Here is a 20,903-nt window from a genome sequence, read left to right as displayed (position 1 = left end):
CTTCCGATTCCAGCGTTGCATGAAAGCTGGGTTGCTCATCAGCGGTCTGCAGGGATGCAGAGATGCTCTGGTGAGAAACAGCGGGTTTTGAAGAGCTGCTTCTACCAGCGAGACCATCCCATGCAGGGGTGCACCGGGCCCTGGGTTTTGGTACAAAATTCAATGGGAAAAGGTGCTGCAATTCTGCTGCAAGAAGTCTTTAAAGCTTGTTACGTTGCCCCTGGGGAGAGGCGGCAAGGCGTTAAAGGGGAAAGGCTGGGGATTAGTTTTTTACTATTTGCCGAGCTATTCGGGCTCCCACTGTACAAAGAGCAGCTCAGCTGTGCCGGAGCTGACAGACAACATTCATTGTGCTTTTAATCACTGACAATGAATTAAATTGTACATACTAAATGCCAGTTATATAATAACCTGTAGTTATAGTGTCATACTTGTCGCTGAAAGCAATACCCCTACCCGACTTACCAGGTCTGTTTTGGAAAACATGGAAAGATCTGTGATCTTTCCAAGAAAAAGGCTGTTATTTATAAATTACAGGTTGAAGTCTCCCCCAGCGTAAGCCGGAGGCCCGCCAGGGATTTCGGCTGAGCTGCACTGACTTTACATCAGGTGAAGACTTGGCTTTTTTAACACCAAAAAATGGGTGCGGGTGACCAACCCTGGGGCAGGCGCATGGTGTGCAGGAGATGCTCCTCCGTCGGCCTTCCACTGAAACTACGTCAGGGATGGGGTTGAGCTGGTTCTTGTGCTTTTATTGCAAGACCAGCTAAATGAAAATCAAGTTTTCTACTCACAATAAACCAACGCTCCTTAAAAGCAAAAAACATACACATGAGACTCTTCCCTTTGGATGAATACTTCCATTTATTCCAACTGGAAAAAACATTTTTTTTTTTAAATATACTTAAGTGTAATTTCTTTTTTTGTTTGTTTGTTTTCTTTTTCTTTTTAAAGGAATAATAATTATCACATTGTCTTTTACAAACAGCAAAAAAATTCCTAGCAATAGTCGGTGGTACGGAGACGTCCATCTTCAAGATTTTTCTGCATCTGCTGCTTTCACCCCAGGGGTGCCGGTGCCGGCCCTGCAGCGGGACCCTTCTCCTGCAGCGGCACCCCGAGATGCCGGCAGTGCGTGGGGCGAGGGCGATGCAGCCGGTTAAACCTCTCAGCCCTCCTGTGGCTCAAAGCTCAGCTTTATCTTAACACCCTCAGGTGCTAACCTGCATCTTTGGGTGCCGACAGCCCCTTTTGCAAACCCGCTCCTTCCCGGGAAGCACCGGGACAACCCGGCATGGGCTTGCAATGCTTCGGTGCATCCGCCGGGATGCGCCGCGATGGCAGTACCCCAATGGTTTAATGCATACAGAGAACAAACTCACATCCACCATAATACAATACAGCTGAGCCCTATTTATAGAACCCTCTGTCCTAGCTCCGCAGGCAGGGGCTGAGCCCACCCGGGGGGGATGAGACACCACCCCCGGCCATAAGTGGCCTGGGGCCACTCGCCAGGGGAGGATCAGGCCCGCCGGGAGCAGTTTGGAGTCGTTCTCTTACGTGTTAGGCAGTAGGCAATATTGAGACTTCCACTTGGTAATGAACAGCAGTTAACATAACCCAGGAGACTAGAGCACCATAAGACAAGTCTATATTCAAAACAACGTCATGCTGACATCACACAATTGCACCATTTACACTTTTATTTACTCCAAATAATAGTTCAATGTTTAGTAACTTCAGCGTTCTCTACAGAGGTGTAAAATTCCTTCTCTGGCTTTGGTCATTTACAACGTTGCAGACATATGGTAGTTCTGTTCTTTCCTATTTAATAATAATAATAATCAAAAAAAAAGGTCCCTTCTGCAGCTGTCAGGATTCCTGTATCTGACTGATGGAGCGTACCTGAAAATCACAGGCGTGAGCAGACTTCAAAATGCTACTGAGGCCTCTTCAAGATTTAATGAATCAGAAAATGCTCTCTTTATTTACCAGGAATGAAACAAAACAAACAGAAAAAAAGGGTTAAAAAACCTGCAACCCTCAAAACAAATGACAACTCAAACTCTCACTGATATACTTAAGAAATTTGATGATGAAATGGAAAGGGGGGGTTCAAAGTACTGTTTGATTAGCTCTGGCTGAAAACAATTCTGAACGTGCATGCATTTTCCCAGTGACTCCTAAGATATAGAAATTCCTCTGATATTACAAAATACAAAAATATTTTCTCCAAACTCTCATTTACATTGCATTTACAACAATCACGGAAATAACTTAGGCTCCCACACTGTCCGAGAGAGACAAATTACCTACCAACGTGGCTAATGGAAAACAAAAACATGGTGGAAAGCAAAAGCTAACGGCAAACTGATGCTGAGAGTCAACAGTGGTAACCAAAACGTACGGACAAACAGAACTCTAAAGGTTGGCAGTATTTGGGAGAAAGAGGAAAAACTACTGGGTAAATATTACAGCCTAAAGTGAACTTTTTTGTTGTTGTTTGTGTTTTTTTTTTCTCCAAAGAAAGATGTGCAAAATATATTCACCGTGCCCAGGATTATGACTATTTATAGAAGCCAGTCTACAACCTTCTTACAAACCCCTACTCTTCAGGTCTTTTTTGTTACAATAAAAGCGCTTACATGATCTAAAACAGTGCAAGTTTGTGAGTTAATTTACATTCTCCCAAGGTGCCCGGCAAGGATGCCATTAGGATATGATACAGTTTTTGCTCTTCTGTCTTTTCCGGCTGTGCAACTGTCCCCTGCCACCCAGCGTGGAAGACTTGGGCATGCTGTACGAGCCGTACTTGTGCAGGAGCTCCTCGCTGGTCACGTACCGGAGGCGGGCGGGTTGGGGAATCGGCTCCCCGAGGAAATAGCCCTCGTTGTCGGACTCCGAAGAGGAGGAGCAGGTCGAGCACCAGTCGTACTCGGCGAAGTAGGGCCCCCATCTCTCACCCAAGTGGTTCTGCAAGGCGAGATCCGACACCGTCCGGGGACAGTGGCCGTAGACGTCCCGGCGGGGACCCTGCTCCACCGTCTCTCTGCAGCTCCTCTGGTGCATGAACTGGTCGTAGTCCTCCCTGGCTCGCAGCGAAGGTCTCTCCTTCAGCCGGCAGCACTGCTCGCTGGCCAGGTGCAGGGCATTATCCGACCGGGAACGTCGAGACCGTCGGGGCCGGTGCGGTCGGTAATGCCGGTCATCATCCCGGAGGTTAGTTCGCCGGCGTGTGCGCTCGCTCATGGGGGTGTGCCTCGGGCCCTCCTGCACCCCCAGCTTGCCCCCGGGCACCCCACTACCGTAGTCGAAGCTCTGGTGCATCCGCCCGTGCGACGGCCGCTCTCGGTACCCGAGGGGGCTGGCGAGGTCGTGCAGGTTGGGCTCCATGTCCTGGTACTGCTGCACCGACAGCAGGCTGCGGACGGACTCGGCGCTTCGGAATTGCATGGAGGAGTTCAGGGTGCCCATGTTGCTCATCTTCTCCGAGACGTTCATGCCAGAGTCTTTGCTCAGGTCAGGCATCGAGAACCTGGAGAGATGCTCCTGGCGCTTGGCCCCACCGTCTGCCGAGAGGCCTTTGTGGGGAAAGGGCAAAGGAAGGAAAAAAAAAGAGAGTTAAGAAGGAGAATTTTCTATCAGCAGAGATACAGGGAAAAGACTGGGTTTGGCCCGAGACTTTTGCTTTAAAAAATAACTCCGTGGTTTAGACGCTGTCCTGAAGAGCCCTTTCAAGAGGATGATTTTTTTACATTTTTTTTTTAAAGAGCAGGCAGTTCCTCCTTTGGGGAAATCACACCAATTTAAGGTGTTTTGAGTCGGACTCCAAGTTGCTTTTCACGACTTCCTTCCCCATATGTCTACACTGTCTGCGACTTGATAGGAATAACTAGCGATGCCAGGGAGAAATTATGCGTCAGAGGTAACCTGAGGCCTCCTGCACGCTGCGGTAACTAGGGTGCCATGATCCCGCACCCACACCTTGTGCAATGACAACATGTTTTGAAGGACTGAACAATGTCAGGGGCAGCTGAAAACGGGGCCACTGACTCATTTGGGCTTGTCACCATGCTGCACCGCACAGGTCCCCGGAATGACACCCGTGGGGGGACGGAAGGGTCAGCCTTGGCCATGTGCGTGCAGTTGGGCTTCCCAGGAGGTGAGGAAACACCTGAGCCCCAGAGTGTCTGCTGGAGCTCCCCATAGGCACTGGGATGTCAGGAGGGTCAGGCTATCCCTGCAGATATCCAGAGAGCTGCACATGGGCAGGAGCCAGCAACATCAGCTCCAGCTTGATGGGCTGCCCTGCTCGGGAAGGTGGCCCACTGGGTCTCTCCCATGTACCAGCCAGCCCTGAGCTCCCACTAGGTCCTCTCCTCCACCCCACAGCTCCTGCAAGGTGCTCTCCTCCAGCCCAGAAAGCCTTCACCTGGCAGCAGAGAAGCGGAGTGTCCACTCAGCACCTGCCCATCAATGAGCAACTCAATGCACCCCATGTCACCCCAGTCTTTGGCTTGTCTTCTGGGTGTTTTCTATTTTCTGAGTACCTCCGTGTTGGCTTGACAACTGGCAGCAGTCGGCGCTTGCATTGCAAGCTCAGGACAACATGTTTCGCAAGCTATTTCAAAGGAAATCCATTTCATCCCAAATCAAACGCAGAGTGTTTGCTTTGGCGCTCTTCTCCCCATCCCGCTCCGACAACCTCCCTGTGCAGACCAAGCGGGGAGAGCTGTGCACCATCAGCAGGATTTTCAACATGACGCACAGCCCTTATGCAATCACCGAGAATTTACGACTTTGTAAATTAATTAAAAAAACCCAACAAACCAACCAACAACCCAACCCACAGTTCAAGAATAAACTTCTTTTTCCCTTAACAAAAGCTGCTTACATTTCATCGAGAGCTCAGCTCCTTCGGCATCAGCCGCCGCCTGCCAAACCTGAACAAGGGCTGCTGTCACTAACCCCGCTCACGAGCCGCTTCGGGGTTTCTTTGGACTCAGCCTTATAAAGATCAACAGATCCTGCAAAGATGGGCAGAGTTTTCCAAATCCTCCCCTCGGTGGCACCAGGGAGAGCTTTAGCACTTGAGCAGAAGCCGCTGCTGGGTCTCGCACGATTTGGCTTTGCTCCCCGAGTCCCAGCCGCCGCAGCCATTTCTCTCTGCTCGTTTGCTTTTCTGCTGTTAATGGGGACGTTTCTGGAGTTTATGATTACAGAGGAAGGCAAAGCAAAGGCGATCCCTGAATGCCGCAGGAAAAGGGAGAGGCTGGGTTAAAAGAAATGGAAAAGCTCTTTTGTTTTGAAAATTACACACTTCTCAAACCAGCTTCGTGCCTTTTTTTTTTTTTTTTTCTCAGCCACGCTGACCTCGAGCGAGCTAACCCAACCCTGCTGACCACCCTTCGGAAACAGTCCCGCACGGGCTACCCGTCCCCTCGAGGACTTGCCCACCGGCGCTCCCCGCTCCCATCGTGGGAGCGAGTGATTCCCAGCACACACCACCTCCTCCTGGAGCCGCGATATTCTGCCTTTGATCCTTTGATGCCGTTTGTCACATTGGGCACTGTTCCTCATGTCCTTCCTGTGCCACCGTGGAGGAGCCCGGCAGCCCCCCGGGAGGGAAAAGCAACTCGGTAATATGCTCAAAGACCTACTGAAAAGCCAGAATAACAGTGGGATTGCCGGCGGAGCTGATCCGAACGTGAATCACACACTGCTGACAGCCAAACATGGCCTCAATCAGATCTGTCAGACAATAGCTGACAATGAAGAAAACGAGCCCTCGGTGACATTTATGCAACCCTTCATTAAGAGAGCCGGCGCGGCCCTGCAATAAGAGTGAGCAACGGCAGTGCTGTGCAGCAATATGGCTCCAAACGCCGCGGGATGCTTCTGCTGCGTCAGCAGATGGATTTTGGCAGCATCGTTTGAAGGGGGCTGACCTCGTCTGGCCACGGGGCGAGCCGGTGCTTTTCCCCTGGTGCACAGCCCAGCAACATCAGACAGCGCCCAGGAGGTCGGCTCCCTCTGCCCCGGCCGTCTCTCTCCTCTGGTCCTGTACCCACCAGCAGACACCACCAGTGCTTTGTCTTTCCCTCCTGACAGCGCTGGTCAGGACAGGGGTGAGCAATTCCAGCCGAGGAGCCTGTGATACGCGTGCGGCTCATGCTCAGGGCGCAAGGTTCAATCAGCGATTATTAGGTCCAGGGGATGTTTCTGGTTGTTCATCCAGACGGCCTGATTATAATTAAGCACACGCATTTTAAGATCTTGTATCGCTGGGAAAATGTCGGTTGTAGGAGGAATCCAGCACGGAGCACGTACACCGCCAGCGCACAGAGCTCAGGGCACAACGGAGCCCATGCTTGGGAGACCACAGCAAAGCCACCCTGAGACCCAACAGCTTTGTTTCTCCATATGACAGAGTGGGAAACACTCCTTGCAGAGGGCCAAACGCATCTTCCCAGGCAGATTTGACAGGCTGCAAAAAAAAAAAAGCCTTTTTTTTTTTTTTGAAAGCCACAGCAGCAAGTGACCCAGCAGGCAACGTGGCTGGGGACCAGGGAAGCATTTTTTTATCTGCTCGTGGTGGCAGCGAAGGATTTCTTCTGCTCACTCAGGAGTAAAGTTGTGCTTTTATAGCCGATATCCCTGCAGATACCGAGAGCTCTGGGCAGCTCTTACGATGCCCAGAGCAGGTACCGGGTCAAGGATGCGACTTCTAACCAATACAAAACACAAAGGTACCTCTCCAGGCTTAATTTTCCATTTACACCACTGCAAGGTGTAAAGCATCACGAGAGGGGGTTAGGCCCAGAATAATCCTTCAAAGCTTGCAAAATGATGCTGCCCCTCTCTGCAGAGCCACAAAAGGCTCAACAAGGCATAGCGGGAGCACACCAGGAGCGCCCAAGCCTGACCGCAGTGAGTTCAGAGGACAGCAATAACCATTCATCTAAAAAATTTCATCCAGAAAACTTGACCCAGGAATAAAGTTTGAAAGAGCAGGAGCTGGTTGTTTAGTCTAGAGAAGAGAAGGCTGAAAGGGATATAATAACAGCCTTCAAACACGGAAAAAAATGCTTGTGTAGAGAAATGGAATACATTATTCTCCAGGTCAGGTCTGCTGAACTCCTGCAAGGAAAATATCAGCTTGGAGAAGAAAACTCTTCCTGTGCGATCACAGCAGAAGATGACCAGAGGAGGGTCCAGCACCGGAGGGTTTCCTGGAGACCTGAAGGCAGCAGATGCCCGGGAACAGGCAGGGTGGCTCCGCATCTCTGGTCCTGTGTTGCCCTGGACCGGGTGAAGGTGGCACCGACCCTCCTCTCCTGCGGTCATTCGCCATTTCAGAGCTACACCAGTGCATTGAGGCCCAATCTTCTTGAATTACCAGTATTTATTTACAGCCACTGCAACTCCCTCTTAATGAAGTGTTTCATCTGGGAACACAGCTAATAACCCGAGCGAGCCCTAACCTGGAAGAAAGACCATGCGAGGGGAGACCCCACCACGCAGCGGTGATTTTTTTCTAACAAGGAAACCTGAGAATCTGTTTCCCGAGGCCGTCCAGGGGAGCGGGAGCTCTGCTCTGGTGTGAGATGGTTGTTATCGCATCACCGAGCCCTTTCCAAGAGTGCAAAACCCAGGGATGATATCGATGAGACTTCCCTTCTGCAAAACGATGCTCGGAGGCTCCAAGCGCATCCATCAGCGGCTGCCCCAGAGGCTCTTGCACTGGAAGAGGAGAGATGGCACCTGCTGCCACCAGCCTGGTGAGTTGGCCGGTGGCTGTCCCACAGCCAGATTGGAGCCAGCACCGCGGCACAGTGGACACAGCAGGTTATTTTGCTGCCCTTCTCCGCTGCGTGGGGCTGCCAGGCTCAATATTTCACCCCGGAGCCATGGAAACGCGCACCTTTCAGACGAGCACAAGCGAAAGCTGTAGCTCGTCTGCGGGCGTTTGATATACAACTCAAGCTGGCTACAGCGCCGGGAACACAAAGCAGGTTTCTGGTTAACATTAAGGTTTGCTAAGAACATGCTGTACGATCCCCTCTGAAGTCCTTCCCCACCCCTATTAAGAACCATGCTTATCCCATAAAACATCACCAAGGGAAATAACAACCGACTAAGCAAAACGACAGGACAAAAACATTCCTCATGAGCATCACCTCTACAGCCTTGCCACAACAAAGCACTCGCAGGCGCTTAAATCTCACTGTGGGCTTTGCTAAACCGGGGCTGCAAGTTGCATTAATGATGAATTATTCGACCGCTCGGCAAATGACAGCAGAGGGGCCGCAGAGAGCACGTACGCTGGACGTGAGGCTGGGAATGAAGCCCCCCGGGAGGGGCAGCAGCTCCCCGCCCCCATTAAATTAAACTCCCCGCCGCATCCAGCATCCCACCGCAGAGACAGCATCCTCTGCTTCACCCCACCGGGGGAAGGCAAAATGCCCTTTCTTAGGATATTGCACACCAACAGGGCTATGCTGACACTCGCTTCTTGCCTTTACTTTTATCACAATGTACACATATACCTGTGCATCGCAGTCCTCACTACCTGAGCCGCATATAGGTGCCTGCACCAAACCCCTGTGCCCAGCCCAGCCAGACAGTGTTTAAATGCAGCTATAGAGGCACACGAGGGGACGATGCGGCGTCTCTCGTGTCCAGCCCCCCGTGTCAGAGCCTCCTCTCTCCCCCCATAGCACCAGGCAGGCACATCCTCACCAATCCTGAAACGGTTTATTTCAAGTTCAACCCCGAGAACTAAAAAGGAGAAACAGCCTGCCTGGGGCTTTGTTTATAGCTCAGCCTCATCTCCCTTCTGAGCGACCTCGGGGTGTGCAGAAATAAAGCAGAAGCCTTATGTAAGTGGAAATCATGGAAAGTAAACAATTTGCGGGAAAGCAGAGCGTTTGCCAAGCGGGTCATGGTCCTGACAGCCTCCCACGGTGTGTCCCCCTGTGCCATCCCCAGGGTGTCAGGGCATATTTCCCACCCAATCACTCCCTCTGTCTGGCTCGCCGAAATAACTCCCTACAGGGGTGCTGCCTGGGAAAGGGGTTGGATTTTAACCTGGAAGCACCCCTCACCAGCACCACCAGCTCCTACGCCCTCCCCAGGCAAGGTAGGATGGCCAACGGGCCAGGATGGTGATGATGTGCTAGTGCTTCCCCTGACAACATCTCCTTCCAGAAGTCCATTTTGGCTCTCCCTCTGGTTTGGTCATTGCCCCACGTGCTTCGGCACCATAGGGTTGAAGGCATGCACATGGCTGTCCCCCAATGTAACCACGCCAAACCTCCCACCACTGAGCAGCAAAAGGCGGGCGAGGGGGAGAAGAAACACTCCTGCCAGTTTTATAATGTTTCGGCATAGGCTCTTTGGGAGGGAAAACCTCTGTCTTCACATGTTGGGTTTCAAAATGATCCAGCTTGGCTTGGGGAATGTTACACCCGGGTCTCAAAATTGCAAGAAATTCCCCCAGGGATACCATCCTCCGACTTGGAAGCAGTTTTACGCTGCCTATGTCTAGGGAAAAGAGGGTGGTAGGAATAGCCTGGAGAGCTGGGAGCCTCCTTTTTCTTAGAAAAAGTGAGGAACAGTCAATGTGTCATTTTCTGGCTTGGCAACTCAGCTGAAGTGCCCAAGGCAGCCGCCCTGTGCAGCCCAGAGGGGAGAGGAGCACCCGCGGGATGCAGTGCCACTGAGGACACAGGGATGGAGACGAGCCCCCCAGCCCCTCCCTGCTGTCCCCGAGGGCGTTCAGGAGCTGCTCCCAAGCCCTGGGTGCAGGAGAGGCTGGGCCATTGAACGCTTCTTGGAAAACAGACCCTGGCTCTGAGAAACAGGGCTTTTTCTTTGCCCCCCTGCAACTTTCAGCCCCTCCTCAGGCAGAGGATGAAGAAGGGACCAGGGTCAGAGGATGTCGTCAGGTCACTCTGCAACTCAGACAGGTAGGGATCAGCACTGACCTCCGTGCATATTCATACATTTTTTTCTCTCCACTTTCTGGGAATATCACAGTTGTTGTTTAGTCCAGGAAAAGCATGCTATTTGGGGCTTTTGGGCATCTCACAACACAGATGACAGGAAAAACGTGTGCCATACATGTGAAATCATATTCCACCCTGTAACGGCACCCGTTTTACGTGTTTTTTTCCTGGATTTACGCCTGTGACAGATGAGGCTGTTACCCTCACCCAAACTCACTTTCTCAAGGAACACTTGAAATCTATTTCCCCTTTTGCATATGACAGTATCACCGTTCAGCATGATTTCTACCTCCAAAGCACTCCTGCTCTCTGCAAGCTGCACACAAAGAGACTGTTCCCGGAGAATAACATTTAGCCCGCAGGTACTTTCTTAAGTGGGCTATTTGACCAGCTGGCATTTTGTGGAAATGACTGCTTGGAATCAGCAGAGATCAGCTCTTGATTTCTAATTCAGCTGCTGGACACATACGGTGCCTGCAAAACCTTTTTAGGTTTTGCAGAGCAAGGCAGAGCACAAGCACTGGGAGCAGGGCTGTGATGGACCCAGTATCTTCTGGGAAGTAATTAACCTCTGGTAGGATCAGACTCCTCCTCATGAGAAAAGCTTCCTGGACAAACTCCATCTTAGCATCGTCCTGATTGCTTAATGAAGGGAGTTATAGGGTAAACATTGCTACAGCATCCACTGTTTTGTATTGTTGCTAATGCCGTTAAAAAAAAACCCCAAACAAAACACAACACAAAGCAAAAGCAGCCAAAGGAAAGCAAATATAAACCATAATGTAAAATACAGCAAAAATGAGCTCTCTCTTGGAAAATGCACTAGGGAATATTTTTTGTTCTTTGCCTCTCCATCTAATGGCCGTGTTGGGCAGGAGGAGGACTCAACCTTCAAGAAGAAGATGGAGAGGAGCAGAATGGAGTGTGTCATACCCTTTGGTGGATGGCAGAGAAGGGATTTTCAAACAGAAACGTGGAAGGGAAGGAGAGCCGCCCCCCACCAGCAGGGAACTCTGCCCTTTCCCAGTGGATGTGGTTAAAGCACATCAGCACTTGTGGCAATAACCCAAGCACAAAACAGAGGATGGCAGAGACACTCCCATCTAATTCAAACCCCGAAACAAAGCACAAGGAGGGTCACGGATACCTCTGCCACTCTGGCGTCTGCTGGTGTACTACTACCCACCGTGAGACAGCAGAGCGCAGTTGAGCCCTTTCAGGGCAAGTGCCCAGGATTAACACAGTGTCACACGTCTTAACCAACCCAGGAAGAATTGGCTTTGAAGCTATTAAATCGAGCCTGCTTGGTAAGGTGACAACCTGGGGTCCCACAGGAGACTTGGGGTCACGCAGGTCTTGCACCACCCAGTGGGTGATCCGCCGTCCGGCACGGAATGAATTACAAATGTTATAGGGATAACATCTGCTCACAGGAGGCGGCCTTCTGGCCAGAGGACAGAAACTACCGCTGCACACCCCGTGTATTATCTGCTTTTACTGATGTCTCTGGCTAATTAGTAGTTAGGTTGTAATAGAAACATCACAGCAAAATCTGCTGCCAGGGAGGGACCAGCTTTTAACGTGCGCTCTGCAGGTCAGGGACTGTTTGCCCTCCAGCTCCCTATAAAAAAAGAACGTTTTCAGCAATGCCATAAAATGTTGAGGTGGATGCAGAGTGAATTATTTCGCTTTATAAGGTGGAGCAACTGTGCAGCATCAGTAGCTCCAAGGGACCTCGTACCTGGATGCCCTGGAGCTTCTTGCAAAGCAGAGCTGGGGCGTGTAGGACAGAGGGTCAAACTGGACCCCCAGGCTGTGTTTGCGGGGAGCTTCATGGGGGTGTTTGCTGGGCAACCCGCTCTCCCACAGACCTCAGCCAGGTCACCGAATCTCCCTGTCCTCAAAACGCTGCCGCTTAAATGGGATGCTAATTGCGTCCTCCATAATTGCACACCCGGCCCTGGGGGAGCTGCCTGTTACTGCCGCGGTGCCCCCCAGCTCGAGCTCAGCCAGGTCCCAGAGCAAGGAAAATTATTAGATCTTACATATTAATAAAAATGTTATCACCTCACTCTGCAGAGGAACTGCTTAAATTCGTTGCAAGCCCCATCATGCTGAGCATCTGCTCCAGAAAGGAAAGAAGTGAGTTGTTAAGGCAAGCGCTGCCCGTAAGGAAATTCATACTTTGGCTATGTATGTATGTACGGATGCCTTTGGAAGATCTCCCTCCCTGCATTTTAAAAAAGGGGTTCTAAAATGAAAGACAGAATGATTTTCACTCTAACGTGAAAGCCTTACCATGTTTCTCATCTCTTGGCCTGTATCCCCAATAACTTGTTACGCTCCAGCTCCAAAGCATGCAACAATCGCTGCGGTATTCAGGGATTGCTCATCCAAACTGGATGTTGCTCAAGACTCTTTGTACTGACGGGGTTTTACACAATACAAGTTTTCAGGAACACGAACGGCTTTGGAAACATGGGGCTTTGCTTGGGAGAACTTCGTTTTGAAGAGCAATTCCCAACTCCCCCACCATTTCACATCTATTTTTCCTCTGTGTATATCTGAGGCAGCTTAAGCAAAACCATCTCCAGCTCAATTAGCTTCTCCTCTCCCTCCCTGCTTTACCGCTCACCGGTTAGGGAGATCCTAGCTGAACACAGAGATCATTTCACATCTTGGCACGGGGCTGGCAACTTCCCTAAGCAAACACGCCGAAACCCCAGAGCGGGGCGAGGAGGCACGGGCGTAGCAGAGCAAACCTGTCCATCCAGGCAGGGCAGAGCACGGATCTCGGCTTCAGCAGTGCTCAGCTCTCCGGGGGCCCGGCGATGCTCACCAACGCATCCCCACCACCTGCTGCCAGCATCCCGTGGGGCGCCCTGGGTACCAAACACCCCGCACCGGCGACAGCGAGATGGACAGACTGCATTTGGCAGGGGGCAGGCGCAGGACCTGCCCGAACCCAAGCGACGCTTGGCTGGAATAGAGAAAAGCCGGGGGAACGGCACAGAAAAAGCAAGGCAGTATCTCTGGCGAGCAAAACAAGCTCAATATTTTCTTTTCCCAGCCCAGCCGTGCGGTAATGCAAACGACAGCAGGCTGCAGGAGGACGGTGTGCGCAGGGGGCTGAGCCTCCCCAGCGCCGCGCTGCGGACCAGAGCCCCGCTGCAGACACGTCCCTGCACGCACACCCATCCCCGCGGCCGCAAAATGAAACCCAAACACGTTTAGGGTGAGAGGACTGAGAAATACTACCCTGGGATGCACTCACGAGAAAGGGGTTCAGCCTGATGGGACAAGCATCTCGCCTGGCTTTTCCCCTGCGGTTTCTACCAGAGGACTGGGGGACAAGAGAAAAAGAGCTGTGCATAGAGGGGGAGGAATTTTTTTCAACTAGTCACGTGCTCGAGAACTGCATAACATGCAAAAGGGGTTAACTGGGCCTATTTCAAAGCATTTCAATACATTTTTAGCCCCCAAGGGCAGCTGACAGCAGTCCTTCAAGTGCTGAACACTGGAATCTGCCTCCGTGTTAGCAGCTGGCCTTGATTTTTTCCCCCCTCTTCACAAAAGGGAGGATTAAAGAGCTTGAAAACATTTGTTTTGAGCTACATGGGAAGGCCAACCATCTATAAAGCCCCACATTTGGTAAACGAGCGAGCAGAGCGAGAGGGGGCTGCCAGGCCCACCGGGGTCGGGCAGGCAAGCCCACGGCCCCGAGCAGTGGTCCCCAAGCTGCTGGTCCCCCCCGTAAGGGGGAAGACACCCGCTATGGCACTGACCCGGAGCACAAGGGACCCCATCGCACGGAGGAGGTCCTGGGGTGGCCTCTGGGTGACAGGAGCAGGGGTGATGTACCTGTTGCATTGGAGAGCGCGAGGGACTCCATGGAGCCACGGGGAGTCTGCTCGGTGGGCGTCAGGTCCTCCGTGAACTTGAGGGCGTTGATGGGGTGCCGGGTGCGGCACTGCGGCGTCGGCATCCCGCCTTCCTCTTCGTCTTCGTACTTGGGGACTTTCAGACTTCCTCTGGTCTCGGGGAAGCTCTGGTTGGACATGTCGCTGTAGCTCTCCTGCGAGCGAAGCCTCCCCGAGTAGTAGTCCTCTCTGCAGTCCTGGATGAAGCTGCCACCGTGGCCCTTCATCGCCAGCGAGGAGCTCCTCTTTGGGTTGCTGAAATGTTTCCCCCATAAATCTGGCTGTGAGCCCGGGACCTGGCTGGGGTTATAGGAGGTCCTTATGTTGCACTGGCTGAGAAGCTGCAAAGGGCTTTGGGACTGACTCTGCTCCATTTTGCTCCCGTAGTGATAGAGCTCGTCCCGGCTCCTCCACAAGTGCTCCCTGTTGAGGCTCGGTGTCTGGCTGGCCAGGCTCAGCAAATCCATCTGCAGGGACAGCGGGTCCACGTCGGTGGAGAGGCGGTTGGAGGTGACCTGCAGCTGGTTGCATGGGCTGCGCGCCCCCTCCTCGCTTTTCGCCTTGTTCTTGCCAATCTTGGCGCTGCGGCGGGACTCCTTGGCTCGTGCGCTCTGGAAAGCCGAGTCGGAGGAGTCAGAGCCGTTGGGGTCGTCGCCGACACTGCAGGCCCTGGAGCAGAAGATCTGCCCTTGCTTGGGCAGGAAGGGCCGTCCCAGCAGGGACTTCTTGCACTGCGCACAGCAGAAGCAGGTCTCGGTGGCATGCCAGTGCTGGCCATCATACGTCATCTGGCCCTGGTCGATACCTTGAGGGGGAAGACACACAGCGTCAGAGTCAGCCCACGTACATCACTTCACACTGCACTTAACACGTGCATCGCCTACGAGTGACACACACCCGAACTCGCTCTTGGAAGCCCTTCAGCAGGGTTTCTCCAACACGTGAAATTAAGACCAGTTCTAATTCTGAGGCTGAGAAAGTTGGGGTTGTTCAGCTCCAACAGGAGGCTCTGGGGACACCTTATAGCAGCCTTCCAGTATCTGAAGGGGGCCTACAAGAAAGCTGGAGAGGGACTTTTTACTAGGGCATGTAGTGATAGGATGAGGGGTAATGGCTTCAAACTGGAAGAAGGTAGATTTTGATTAGATATTAGGAAGAAATTTTTCACTCTGAGAGGGGTAAGGCATTGGAACAGGTTGCCCAGAGAAGCTGTGGAAGCTCCATCCCTGGAGGTGTTCAAGGCCAGGTTGGACGGGGCTTGGAGCAACCTGGTCTAGTGGGAAGTGTCCCTGCCCATGGCAGGGGGGCTGGAACGAGATGATCTTTAAGGTCCTTTGCAACCTAAACCATCCTATGATTCTATAATTCCTGGCAGGCTGCAGGCCTTTGCTCAGGAGTTACTCAATGCTGGGAAAGGCAGCAGAACCGAGCCTCAAGCTATTTCGTATTAAATGGGGATATTTCCGATCATAAAGCAAAGGAATGCAAGAAGTTCTCCATAAAGTCCTTGAAGTCAAAGCAGTAATATGCTGCCTATTTAAAAAACTAAAAACCCTCCAATTGAACCACAATGAGGAATTTGTGCTGCCTTGGTTAAGTGTGTAACAGAGCAGATGACTTCCCTGTCCTTTGCTGCTACCGTGGCTGCATCCTAACTTTATTTTGGCTACTGGGGCCCCTTTTCCCAAAGGGAGCAGAAAGAGCCATCCCCAGGGATCTGAGCGCACGCCCAGCCAAATTTCCCTTGTTGTCCCCACCAGCCCCCCTTGGGGTAAGTAAAGGAACTGATGCAGCGAGTCTGTCCCCGGCCAGCAAAACCCCGAGAGTTCCTGCTGCACACACACTGCTCTCGGTCAGAGCCGTGAGCAAAGCTCCCGAGGTTTCCATTATAACGTTTAGTCACTTGTTTAAGCTGCCGTTCATGGCAAAAGCCCCCGTTACCCGAGAAACTGCCGTGCATGGCGCAGGCTGGCCAGCACGGCGGGGTGCTGCGCCGCACGTGTGCGCCGCACGTGCTTGTACACCCGCCGCAGCCGTGTCGCTGGGGGGGCCGAATGCCGCCAGATAATTTACAAATGAACAGTACGTTAACGGTCCATTTTATTCCAAGCTAAATTTGCTCTAGCGTAATTGTTTGATTTTGGTTGTTTTTTTTTTTTTTCCTCCCCTTATAATGGGCGAAATGCTTTCAGATAGACTGGAGTGCTGCGCTTGTGGGCAAAAGAGAGACAAGACGGTGGGTGGGATTTTATCAGCTCCTTTTCCAATGCCCTGAAGCCACCACGCAGAGGAAGAGCACAGCCTCCTTACTCAACCCAACCCAAGCCTTGCAAGCCTGAAGCACGCACTCACCTCTGATTTATGTGGCTCTTGCGCACAAGGCTCAGTGACTACTACAAGCAACTTGCAGCAAAATGGCTGAGTCCTTCTTTCACAAGAAATGTGCAGATATGCACCAAAACAGGCATTTTGCCCCAAAAACCTGACAGTCGGCAGGCTCCGGACTGATGGACAGCGGGGAGGACAGCAGATGGGGGAAGCAGGAGAGAAAGGAGCGTGCAAGAAGCATTAACAGCTGCTTCTTCACCGCTCGGCAGCTGAGCTTTCGGGAAGGATGTGCTGCAGGTCACAGCAAACACGTCCTCCAAGTGCTTCGCTGAGGCCCTGAGTTTCGCCCCCCCCCTCCCCGTGCCATCTGGCCGCTGCACAAGACCAAAATGGTTTGGGTTTTGTTGTTTTTTTTTTTTTCATTCCCTGCAGCCTATGAAATATTTGAACATGTGAGCTCACCTCCACGGACAAAGAAAGGGCCGCCCGCCTGCCCGCGAGGGCGTGCAAATGCTCAGCCAAGTGGCAAACAGGATCGGAGAGAACAGCGAGGCAGCTTCCCAGCCCACCCAGCTTACCGCCCCCCGAGCGCTGACGGGACGGACAGCCCCCGGAATAAAACATGTTTTAAATCCCTGTTCTGGAAATGCAGATTGACTCTGATGCGTTACCTCTTTCTTTCTGGGAATATCTATCTGCAGGCTGATTAAAAAAGGCAAACAAAACCAATAATGATGCCTAATGAAGTAGCATCTTTCCTGTCAGTAGCTCATTAACTCATGAGGATCCCTTGGCAAGCTTGTTTGGGAAGAATCTGTGACTTGAAGAACTAGGCTGCTTATAGGAAAATGAGATTTAAAGGAAAAAAAGCTTGTGTTACATCAGGGCAGAGAAAGCTTTCACTAGTTGCAACAGCTCCTGAGGTTGCTCTCCGATAGTCCTCCCCTCTCCGACCCCACAAAGGGACAAGCAGTGCTCTAACCAAACAAATCACCGTGCCAGCTCCTTGGCAGGATGCGAGAGGGGCCCAAGCCTCTTCAGATGCCGCAGGGCCGGTGCAGACCCCAGCCGCAGGCAGTCCTGCCCGCAGCCCCCAAGTCATCGTCAAAGACTTAATGCGACATCTCTTGTTGCCAGAAACAACCCTCCAAGCGGAGGTTTGCCCCGCTCCCCTCCCACAGCACGCTCGCCCCGCGGCACGTACCGATGTGCTGGGCGCAGGTGTCGCAGTACTCGGCGTAGAGGGACTCGAAGCAGCTGCAGCAGTAGGGCCTGCCGTCCTTCATGATGTACCTCTGCCCCCCCAGCACCGTCTCGCATTCAAAGCAGCAGAAGTGCTTCATGTGCCAGTGCCGCCCTTCGGCCTCGGTGCATTCGTCGGCAAAAATGATCTGAGGGTGGAGGGGGGGGAACACAAATGTAGAGCGGAGTAGGTGACAGAGGGGACCTGGGATGTGGGCACCAACCTTTGCGTCGCCTGTCCGTGCACAGTGGCTGTGCCCCTTTGCTCATACAACCTCCAAATTTTACAGTTAACCCCCCAGTCCCACACGGGAAACTCCCGTGGTTTGGCTTGCGACAGGGACAGCCACCACTTCTTAAGGAACTCCATTAAAATGAAAATACCTCAATATTGTGCCAGCACACGGACTACAAAGCGTTAAGGCAGAGCTCACAGTAATGTGCTCGTAAGCACATCCATCAGCAGGAGGGGTCGATCAGGGTAATAAACACGCTTATATACAACCTATCGATCTGGTGGACTTTTGAAGAACAGAGCAGCCACTTACTAAAACACATTTACCCATCTCTGAAACAGGGACCCAAGTACAAAAGGTGAGCGAAAACACAAGGAGAAGTGGCAGCTCTCTGGAGGGGAGAGAAGACGGAGCTACCTGGCTCCTCACCATCGCCTCTACCCCAGCCCAGATGTTAGAAAATGTCTAAAATGTTTTCAGCAGAGCTTTCTGGCTGTCTCTGCTTCCCATCCCCAGCCCATCTCCGCTCCCAAAGCCAAGCCAGGGGAACAAGCAGCGGCCCAGCTCTGCTCCCCAGCTCTCTGCCCTGGCACAGCTCACGCCGAAAGCTTTTCCCCTGCAGCTCCTCTTACCCCCGAGTTACTCTTTCTCGCAATTAGTGCCGGATGTTTCAGGGGAAGAAGCGCGTGTTAAAGAAGGAGCTGAATGAAAGACGAGAATTTTCAAGGATAAGAAGTACATGAAAAAAATTTACTCGGCCTAAGCCACAAGGAAATAGGGCCAGTTGAATGGTTAGGAGTTGCTTTTTTCCTGGTAACATTACAAATTTAATTGGATACATATGTCAATGGTCTTTATATTTGAAGTGCATATAGCCTTGGCTATTTACTATTACACGCTTGCATAGATGGGACATGCTATTTTATAGTACATATGGTTTTCCACACTATGGTTTTCATAACTTTAAAAGCCAGAACAATTTCCTTCACCAGCCTTTTAAACAGAGATTGACACTTGAGAAACGCTCAGAGCAGACTCTGTATGGTTTTCTAGATTTGTTTTGTATTCCATTTGTTCAGCTTCCGATAACCCGTTAATCTCCTCTCTTAAAGCCTATTTCAGCTCGGCGTGTACTCAAACACTACCGCCTTGTAGCAAACACAGTGCTCAACCCACCACAGGCTTCTTCTGGGGAGACAGAGCAGAAGGGAGGACCACCACACACAAGTGGGGTAAAATCATACAGTACTGGGGGTGTCCCGTTACTGGAAATGCTCATGGAAAGCCCCCGCAGCTCCCTGTGTGTAGAGGAGGACCTATCTCAGAACGGTCCCAGGCAGACTGCAACTAAAAATCCCTGAGATGCTCACGAAACCCCAGGGAAAGCTTGCGTGAAGCCCTTGGCAAAGCCAAACCATCGCATTTCGTGTGCGCGCCCCCGTGCAGAGGGCCAGGGCGGATGGAGGGGAAACACCACCCACTTGGCAAGGGAAACCCTCTCGTGCCATCCCTGCGGGCAGCGCCCGTGGCAGCAGCCGGGCCGAGCTGGCTCTTACCTCGTCGCAGGCCGCGCAGCGGGGCTTGAGGCACTCGGCGTGGTGCCTGCCGCAGTAGATCTTCCCGTCTTGGTAGAAGTAGATCAGGTCGACCAGCAGCTCGTTGCAGACGCTGCAGATGAAGCAGGGAGGGTGCCAGCAGACGCCGTGCCCAGCTCGCGAGGCGAAGACGGCCATGTCCCCTCCGTTGATCTGGCCGCCGCACTGCCAGAAAAGCCGGTGTTTAACGGGGGCCAGCGAGCCCGCTGCTGGCCAGCTGCTTTCGCAACCGCCGCAGAAGGTGGTGCTAATTCCCAGTTCCTTTCTGCCATCTCTTAATCTCTTTTCAGCCCCATTTTGCGGCCAGGATATCAACAGCTTCCCCCCTGCAGGAGGCCAGGGGCCATCAAATATTGCAGGGTGCTCTTGGCACATGGCCCGACGGACCCCAGAGGGGCACGGGGCAGATGCTGCTCCCACGAGCATCACTTAACTCTGGTGATTAAAAAGCCACCCGGCTCATGCCAGTTCATCAGCTGCTACCCACCTGCTCGCAGATGGCTCCCGTCATGGTTACGGGGAACGGCCGGACATTGCCTCTCCCTAAATTTTCCCTCTTCCTTTGGTTGCTGAAGAGTTTGAGCTCCCTCTTCTCCTCCTCATCCAACGAATTGCAGTAGCGGACCTAAAAAACACAAGCGATGCTTGGTGCTAGGGGTGACCCTGGCTCCCCGGCCAGCAAACCACAGTTCCACAGGCTCTGCAAACCCCAGCACGGGAGTTACCCAAATGGACCCCGTCCTTGGTTCGGGAGGCTGGAGAAACGCAGCTGTCTGAGCTTCACTCAGCCCAGCGTTCGGCCAAAATTTCGAGAGGCAGAGAGGAGAAGAAAGGGCAGGTGGAAGGTTTCTCTTCAGGTGCTAGCTTCTAGGAACGTCTTAAAAGTTGGGTCCTCTGAGTCTCATCCAGACCCAGCAATCAGCCTGATGGTTCTCCTGCTTCCTCCTTATGGTAGAGGTCTCACAGGAGCTTCAAAATGTTTATTGGCATTTCTAGAGCGCAGCCAGTTGTGTAAATGAGGGAGATCCAGCTATTTGGGAACTCTAACTATTCTTCCAGCATAGGGTCAAGTTTGCGTATTTGCAAAACCTCTGAGCTGGAAGGTAATAAGGAAATAAGTAAAACAAAAGGATATAAACAAAGAATGATGCCATTTCCCCAAATCTTATGAAACCGTGAGGTTTTCCTGTCTATTGCCATCCTGCAGGCTTAGCTCTTGGCTGATTGCATCTCAATGGAGAACATGTCCGAAGAGCCAAGGTGGCCATGTGTAGCACCAATGCCCAATCCAGCCTCCGTTACTTTGGTGAGCGGGCTCGTGGAGCCCAGCAGGATTATTCACGTGAGCAGCCAACACATCTTGAATCTTCAAAGAGGCAAAACTGAGCACGAGGGGAAAGCGGATGCAAAAATCTGCCAGTTTGCAGCAAATACACGCAGGCTCGTGCCTCCAGCTCGCAGAAGCAGCATTTGTATGCATTTATTCCTGCGTTCTTCAGCTGTCGGAGGCTGTGGGTTTTCAGGGGCTGCCAGGGAAGGCAGGCGGGCAGGTTGGGGCCCGAGGGTGCTCAG

General features: G+C 52.2%; 1 protein-coding gene across 1 annotated transcript in view; it reads right to left on the bottom strand.

The window, feature by feature from the left end:
• Positions 1–2,334: 2,334 nt before the first annotated feature.
• PRICKLE2 (prickle homolog 2 (Drosophila)) overlaps positions 2,335–20,903 on the bottom strand; it is a 31,410-nt gene continuing 12,841 nt past the window's right edge. The window contains exons 3-7 of the mRNA XM_009883599.1: positions 19,819–19,956; positions 19,293–19,496; positions 17,463–17,649; positions 13,872–14,735; positions 2,335–3,581 (exon numbers count right to left, since the gene is read on the bottom strand). Coding sequence (XP_009881901.1) covers positions 2,713–3,581; positions 13,872–14,735; positions 17,463–17,649; positions 19,293–19,496; positions 19,819–19,956 — 2,262 coding nt within the window. The 3' untranslated portion in view covers positions 2,335–2,712. The remainder of the gene's footprint in view (positions 3,582–13,871; positions 14,736–17,462; positions 17,650–19,292; positions 19,497–19,818; positions 19,957–20,903) is intronic.

Source organism: Charadrius vociferus, unplaced genomic scaffold (genome assembly GCF_000708025.1).
Source record: "Charadrius vociferus isolate BGI_N301 unplaced genomic scaffold, ASM70802v2 scaffold324, whole genome shotgun sequence".
NCBI classification, from domain to species: domain Eukaryota; kingdom Metazoa; phylum Chordata; class Aves; order Charadriiformes; family Charadriidae; genus Charadrius; species Charadrius vociferus.
This window is presented reverse-complemented; position numbering and strand designations above follow the sequence as displayed.